Genomic DNA, 7,614 nt, shown 5'->3' with positions numbered 1-7,614 from the left:
ATGTCTCACAAATGTTGTTCTCCACTACATCACACTTACTATGTTCTTTGAAGTATGCCCTACAACATGTCTCCGTATTGTATTTCAGAAAGTCTTGAACAATATCTCCCCCCAGCTGGTCCATTTCATCCAACTTCTTGCTAAAGTAAACTTCAAATGTAGCTCGTGCACACTGCCAGAATTTTTTTCTTCTTTCCTCACCAGGCCAAGTTTGCTTTCAATTAACCCAGATATGTCTAGCACACCACCTCATCTCAGCATTTGGCAATAACTGAGTTATGGCTAGATGAAAACCCTACAATCAATAACATTATATTGTTATAACTTAAACATAAATGAAAACAATTACACTTTAAAGACAAAGTGTTAGAAACCATACCTTCTGCATATCAGACAAGATTGTCAGCCCTTCTCCTTCAGATTCTGTCAAGTTCAGATCATGCTTGAGACATCTGATAAACCAAAACCATGTATCCTTTGATTCCTTTTCAACTACTGCCTAAGCCATATGGTACATTTGATTATTTCCATCCTTGAAAATGCAGAAAAGCAGTTCACCTTTACATGTTCCCTTTAGGAATGCACCATCAAAGCAAATTATGTTTCTGCACCCTTCTAAGCATCCAGTTTTTAATGCTTCAAGACAGACATAAATGGCCATAAACACCTCCTTGCCAGGTTCTGCATTTTTAGATATCTTTATCACTACAGTAGTTCCAGGATTAGTAGACTTTAGCATTTCTGCATAATTATGAAGCCTAGCAAATTCTTTCTTATAATCACCCATATTCTCCTTCATAACTATCATTTTTGCTCTTCTGCAGGAAGTTTTACTCACATACAGACCATATGCTTTTCTAATTAAGGCTTGAATTTGATGAAACTTAATTTGAGGCTCATTAATTATTCTGTCTTTGAAGTTCTTTGCAATCCATGGTGGGTTACACATCTTGTTCCTCGTCTTCTTGAAGCATTTGTGGACAGGGTAGTATGTAATCACCTTAAAATTCCTAGTGCTACCTTCTATGCTACCAAGAATATGCCATGGATTTCTTTGTGCAGTTTGCCCTAACCCTTTCCCTCTCATTAGGTTTCAACTTAAGGTTCACACCTTTTTGAATAGAATAGGTCTACAATGCCTCCCTAAACTATACAACATTCTCAAATATCATATACAGTTCAAATAATATTTTTTTGCAACCTGTGTCAAAGTAGACCTTCTTACTTGGATTCCTAGCTGGTGCATCACTTACTTCATCAGTGATAACAAGTTCTCTTTCATCATCATTACACTCACTACCTGGATCTGAGCTATTAAAATATTGGTCATCCCCTCCTAGTATCCCTTCATATTTTCCCCTTTTGTTCTTATGCATATCTTCAAAACCAGAATCTATACCAACTGTACCAGATGGTATCTCATCTATACTTACTTGGGCATCCTTCTTTTTGTTGATTTTAGACTGTCTAATTTCAGCTAAGTCGTCTTCCAAATCACTACACTCTTCAATGTTCTTATCTATCTCAAACAGTGAGTCAGACCCTTCAGAATCATCAAAGTCCTCATCAAAATGAGATTCTGATGTTTGAAGGTGATAGGATGAGAAGTTATTACCTTCACCTTCATCTAATTCTTCTATCTCTCCATTTATATCTGTCTTTTTTACCCTTATCTTTGTCATTTTCAGTCCTATTTATATCATTGTTGGGAGATGACACATCAGCCCTAACATTTAACCCACTGCCATGCCCATGTGTTTGTATAGTGGGGTCTAGTTCAGTTATGTCCTCAACAAGAATAGGATCACTAATTTTATGGACAATACAAACATCAACAAAGTCACCACCTTTCAATGTATTAAGAAACTTTAACACATCAACATCTGTTTTTAAAATGTAATAATCACCCATTTTGTTAACTTTGCATCCAAACAAATCAACTTCTAAAAATCCTAAGTCCCTGGCAAACTTGTGAAACAACATAATATGCAGCTCATCAACATCAACTGTAGCTAATTGAGGACAAGGTAGTCCATTTACATACCTTAGGTCAGGGTCCGATATAAAATTACCACTGTGGTAGATTTGTAAATTAACTAGGCTTGAAGCCATTTTCTTCTCATACCTGCAAAGTAACAAAAAAAATAATGTTATCAATGACTATTTGTTATCAAAAGTTGCAACTTTACACAACTCCATAAACAAACCAACAAAAAAGACATATTTTTTTAACCAAAAAAACTTTCAAGATTCCTTTTTCGTCCCCACAATACCCTATAATATTCAAAAATACTCTGGTGAACCACTAACAAGAAGGAGACCCAACAAACTTCACAAAAAAAAATGCATAAACCTAAGATGGAATTCTGCTTTGACCAAAAAAAAAAACCAAAAACTAAACGGAATAACCAAATATGCCATTACATGCATGACACTACATTAAAAAGGGTTTTCACTCCAATATATAACGAAACACAGCAAAAGCCCCATATATTGAGAAAAATTAAACAACAATTATAACCTAACCCAGCCTTCCCCTAAAAATCCTAAACAGAGCAAAAGCCCCATATATTGAGAAAAATAAAGATCAATAAAGACAAAATATGAAGAACATGTGAAGAAACTTACCCCACAAACTTCGATATCAACTGCGATGATGAAAATTCTGGCAATAATGACGGAGAAGAGAGGAGAGACTCACTGTTGTTCGATACTTTCTAAGCCCTAACTACGCGGGTAATTGTAAAATGAGGGGAAAATTTGGGTTTGGCCATAATAAGTGACTTGGAGCCTACGTGGTCTAATTTGACCATAATAAGTGACTTGGAGCCTACGTGGTTTAATTTTATTGACGTGGCGTCGAACGTGTAGGCGTTTGTATTACACACACTGACAGCCTCTTGTCATAAGCGTTTATTATTCACGGTTTGAATGAGTGTAAGTGTTCAATTGTCAAACTTCTAAGTTTGGGGACCGACATGACAAAGTGGCACAAGTATATGTGTCATTTAGGCCATTCTGATAGGTATAATATGATAATTGTTTAAAATAATCTTATTTAAGATGGGAGGAGCTCCTATCCTAAATCAAGCCTGCATAGTTTTTTCATACTTAGCAAGGTAATAACTTGAAGAACATCTACAAGCAAATTTCTAAATTGAACTGAAAATGCACTGATATATACAACATGAAACTGGGAAAACCCAAATGTTACAAGTGTATTACATTCTTAAGATGCCCTGATTTTATATGCCTGAAAGAATAATTATAGACAGCAGAGGTGCAAGACAAAGCCTAAAACTGCTTACAATATTAAGCCAACCTCCATGTAAACCTATTTGCATCTGGGTTCATAGGGTGATACAAAATAAAGCTAAGTATCTTCTCTATTCTTTTGTGCCAGTTAGGTTAGGAATTGCAGCAGCATCGCCTCGTAGATCACATAAGGAGAACGACCTCCATGTACTGAACTTCTGTTCTGAAAGGGGCAATGATGCCCCATTGCTATATCTTCTCAATTGTGGAGGCAGAGGAGGAAGAGAGAGACGAGGTGATGATGGGCTTGAGTTCAATGACTCGGAGCTATTATTGCTTCCGGAGCAGCTCCTAGTTGCAGCAAGAGCTAATGAGCTTCTAGAGTTGGTTGGTCGCTTGTATATCCTACCAGTATTACTTCTTGGGAAGTGATTACAGTTTTTGTTGAAGAAATTATTGTGAGCGAGCAGGTTCTTGCGTTTCCTCGTGTATGCATCATCTTGCTTTACAATATCTTTAAGGGAGGAACATGATGCAACATCTGCTAGACTGGTAAAAGACTTTGATTTGCCAGCGTAAAACTGAGATATGCTTCTCCTGAAACATAGCAGACGAGCAATGTTAGTGCTTTCAAGGTAACAAGACGAACAGATTGGTCATCAAGTTCAACAAACAGCAAAAGAATTTCCCATTTCCACTACCATACTCTTTCTTTTTCCTCCTCAAGAACCATATTCTAAGAGATTAGAGAATACTAAAATATTGATTTGAGAAAATTAGTTCCAGTAAATGTTAAAATTTAGATGAATCCACGACGAATACATTTCTAATATTAATAATCATAGTTAAACCAAGACACACTATTGAATAAGCTAAAGATAAAAGCTCAAAGGAGCATATCAGGATAACAAAGGCACATTCACTTTCGGTAAGATAGTGGTCCCAAGAAACACTAACAGCTTTTGATGCATATTGCTATCTGCATCACTGCATGCACCGGTGATAGGACCATCATCCAAAGAAGAAGATTCTCAAGAATATTTCAATCATAAGCCCCTTAATACCTATGAAAGAAAAGAAACGATTTTGATATCTAAAGTCTTTTTCATTGACAGGTAAGGCAAATATTTTACATGTAGCAGCATATCCGGTATATGTTAACGCTGTAACACACAACACAAGAAGAATTATGAAGATAGGTTAACATGTCCATCACACGTAGTTGGACAACCAGTCAACCACACAATATAAGGCTGCAATCATAGTTCAGCATCATGCCGTGACACTTGTATAAGCTTGTTTTAGCTCCAGAAATTAAGTTCTCTAAGTACAAGCTTGCTCAGGAACTACCTTGTAATTCTAAGGGCACCAGAGCTACAGTCCAACTGGATTCTAATGGAGTAAATTTTGAAGATTTCTCTTTTACTGCTCAAATTTAACAACAGTTCAGATAAATAAATAAAACCACACCTCAGGATAGAGTAGCTGGGGTATCCAAATCCTTAACCATAATGAGGCCTAGTGATGTAACTCACTTCCTAAAACTGCAACAAGCCCAAGCTAACTTCCTAATTACTCCCTAATCATTTATAATTAACACATATTAAAATCCTCCAAGTCTGCAGAAAGATTCACATGATATTGATTGTCAATAGTCATAGATGAACCTTGAACATAATTCATTTCCCCATTGTACCAGATTAAGCAGCAAAACCGACAGTTTCAAGGGGGGGGGGGGGCGAGAACTTACCAGTCGCACCAAATTTTTTTCTTTTTCTTTTTAGCTTTTCTTATTAACTCTAGCAGAGACACAAATTTAGATAATAATTAACCATGATTAAGTGATGAAAATTTCAAAATCACATTTGCAATGCATTTATTAGTTTAACATCACGCACGGGTAAATGTTAGTATTTTATGTAGCACAGCTTTCTTATTAGTTTGTCCCAAAAAAGAATTACGTATTTTTATATTTAGAAATAATTATTTTCATTTTATTGATTTATGCAAATGTTTATGGTTGTTTTATACCTTTAAACTTCGTGTCCAATCAACCGCACTACATAAATTGAGACGGAGATAGTATTAAATTATCAATATATCAAAATTAATTAAGCAAATGCAAGCCAAACTTAATTGTAAATTGACCTAAAACTGAATTAAAGCTACGTACTTTATTGGCAAAATCTCTTCCAAACTCTCCAAATTATCCAAGGCTCCACGTTTTAATGCACTCTGAACTTCCTCGCCATCACCGTCACCGCCGTCCGATGATGGCATTCCCGCCGGCGACTCATCACTATTTCTCCCAATCGAAGAAGACGAAGAAGTCCGGTCATCGTCGTCGTCGCCTTCCTTATTCGCCGGAATCCAACGGTCTCCGGCGACGAATTCCAGTGACTTATAAATCGGAATACACGGAATTCCTTTGATGAATCCTGGCCGTTTGATCTTATGATCAGTTGTGCTGTTCCTCTCTAATGCAATCGACATAGATTCAATTGTACAGAAGTAGAAGAAGAGGAAGATAGATACAGAGAGTGTATACGTATAGGTTTATAGAAACGAAAATGAACAGAAATGAGATAGGGGAAAAGGAATAAAATGAGGAAGATGAAGGACTTATCTTTTATCCAACAAACTGTAGTTAAATATTGCAAATTGTATAAATTAACACAAACTTATCTTTTCTTAAAGTATCTTTCGTTATTTTTTAAATCTAGAAACTAGAAAGAAATGGTCCCTCCACCCTAAATCAAATAGCCAAAATATTTAATTTTTATAGCATGTTTGATTGAGATTCTAAAGTCAATTTAATTTTAAAAGTATTTTTTTCAAAAATATTTTTTTAATTTTTTTTTTTTTACTAAGAAACACTTTGTGTTTGACTAACATCCAGTATATTCCCGCAGGTGAAATATATTGTGTTTGTTCTTTTCAACCTAGTCTTTAAAAAATACTTTTGAACAGTAATTAGTGATTGGTAAGCCGAACGAATTCATGTATTCCACAGTCATGAATGGGCTTAGCAAAAGTGGCCATACTCAAAAAAACTTTCGATTTGGCACGGGTAATGGAACAAGGAAGCACTAGGCCCTATGGAAAGATAGAATGTTAGATGCCGCAGTTAGCCTTTTTGAAGAGATTTGTAACAAAAAGGCATTCCTCTGGACATATAATTCGTTGATTGATGGTCTCTGTAAGTTTGGTAAGTGGGAAAAGGTTAGGCCTTTGTTCTTTGAAATGGTAAATCTTAATATTTATCCAAATGTGCGCACTTTGGCCACTGTAACGGATGCTACTCAAACTTTTTTTTTTTTCTTCTAAAAGTTTGGCCAAATACCTTAACTTTAGAAAAAAAAATATTTTTCGCCAAAAAAAAATAACTTGGCCAAATATGCTATTAAGTACAAGTTAATGTTTTGTACTTTCTGTATATGATTCCGGATATTTAACCTTCTAATAGACTAAACAACATATAAGGACCCCTTCTAAATTAAGAAAAAAATTAAGGTGAAATTTATTGGTATTAATTAACAAATTAAGTTGACGTAAAGATGCTATTGTATAGGGAAATATACGACATGACATGTGGCCGCTTAAAGGAAGGACACGTGGAACACAAGATGGGGATGGCCACCAAACATATCTATTCCGCTTGTCACCGGAAGGAATAACGATCATAAAAGGAATATTAAATGCTTTGCGCCCGGTAATATTTAATACAGAATATTTTGCAGCATTAAGGATGATGGCATGTTACAAGAAATTTGGCATTTATGTCTAACGTTACATCTTCATCAAGAGTGGGTTTCTCTAGTGGTGAGCACCCTCCACTTCCAACCAAGAGGTTGTGAGTTCGAGTCACCCCAAGAGCAAGGTGGAGAGTTCTTGGAGGGAGGGGGCTGAGGGTCTATCGGAAACAGCCTCTCTACCCAGGGTAGGGGTAAGGTCTGCGTACAAACTACCCTCCCCAGACCCACTAGTGGGATTATACTGAGTTGTTGTTGTTGTTGTTGTTACATCTTCATCAATGACCCTCATAATTAACATTAAAGAAGGGCATGATCCTAGAACTTCCTTCCCTAGACTCGGCTATAAATAGAGAGCTCAGTTATCATTGTAAAGAGGACGAATTTTCTGGCTAACTTACACTACATTCTACATAGCATTTTAATACAATACTATTTTCTCGCTTTTGATCACATCATTATTGTGCCCGAAAACCTATTCCCGCACTCATCAGCTCTGTCGTTCCATCTACATTCTAAGGCTAAGTATTTTATATTTCATCAGTTATTTCATTATCTTTTGGATCAAATTAATTCACTTGTCTAGAAACCACGAACAAATTCAACT

The 7,614-nt window shown here is 36.0% G+C and overlaps 2 protein-coding genes across 2 annotated transcripts; both read right to left on the bottom strand.

The window, feature by feature from the left end:
* Window positions 1-217: 217 nt before the first annotated feature.
* Window positions 218-1,087, bottom strand: LOC142175353 (uncharacterized). The gene is made up of 3 exons (XM_075241936.1): window positions 516-1,087; window positions 380-452; window positions 218-295 (listed from the first exon to the last, which is right to left on the bottom strand). Exons 1-3 carry the CDS (start codon window positions 1,085-1,087, stop codon window positions 218-220), a joined length of 723 nt encoding a protein of 240 aa, XP_075098037.1.
* Window positions 1,088-3,157: 2,070 nt separating this feature from the next.
* On the bottom strand, window positions 3,158-5,893 carry LOC107824012 (uncharacterized). The gene is made up of 2 exons (XM_016650739.2): window positions 5,429-5,893; window positions 3,158-3,852 (listed from the first exon to the last, which is right to left on the bottom strand). Exons 1-2 carry the CDS (start codon window positions 5,746-5,748, stop codon window positions 3,387-3,389), a joined length of 786 nt encoding a protein of 261 aa, XP_016506225.1. The 5' UTR covers window positions 5,749-5,893; the 3' UTR covers window positions 3,158-3,386.
* Window positions 5,894-7,614: the final 1,721 nt, after the last annotated feature.

This window comes from Nicotiana tabacum, chromosome 21 (assembly GCF_000715075.1).
Source record: "Nicotiana tabacum cultivar K326 chromosome 21, ASM71507v2, whole genome shotgun sequence".
NCBI lineage: Eukaryota > Viridiplantae > Streptophyta > Magnoliopsida > Solanales > Solanaceae > Nicotiana > Nicotiana tabacum.
Note: the sequence above shows the minus strand (reverse complement) of the source record. Positions and strands in the feature narration are given on the sequence as shown.

Excerpts from the sequence above, each read along its gene's own strand:
- LOC107824012 (XM_016650739.2), bottom strand. The coding sequence starts at position 5,748 with ATGTCGATTGCATTAGAGAGGAACAGCACAACTGATCATAAGATCAAA. Across the intron at positions 3,853-5,428 it reads GAAGAGATTTTGCCAATAAA|GAGAAGCATATCTCAGTTTT; the intron begins GTACGTAGCTTT and ends GCTATGTTTCAG.
- LOC142175353 (XM_075241936.1), bottom strand. The coding sequence starts at position 1,087 with ATGAGAGGGAAAGGGTTAGGGCAAACTGCACAAAGAAATCCATGGCAT. Across the intron at positions 453-515 it reads AAGGATGGAAATAATCAAAT|ATGTCTCAAGCATGATCTGA; the intron begins GTACCATATGGC and ends TTGGTTTATCAG. Across the intron at positions 296-379 it reads TCTTGTCTGATATGCAGAAG|GGTTTTCATCTAGCCATAAC; the intron begins GTATGGTTTCTA and ends TATTGATTGTAG.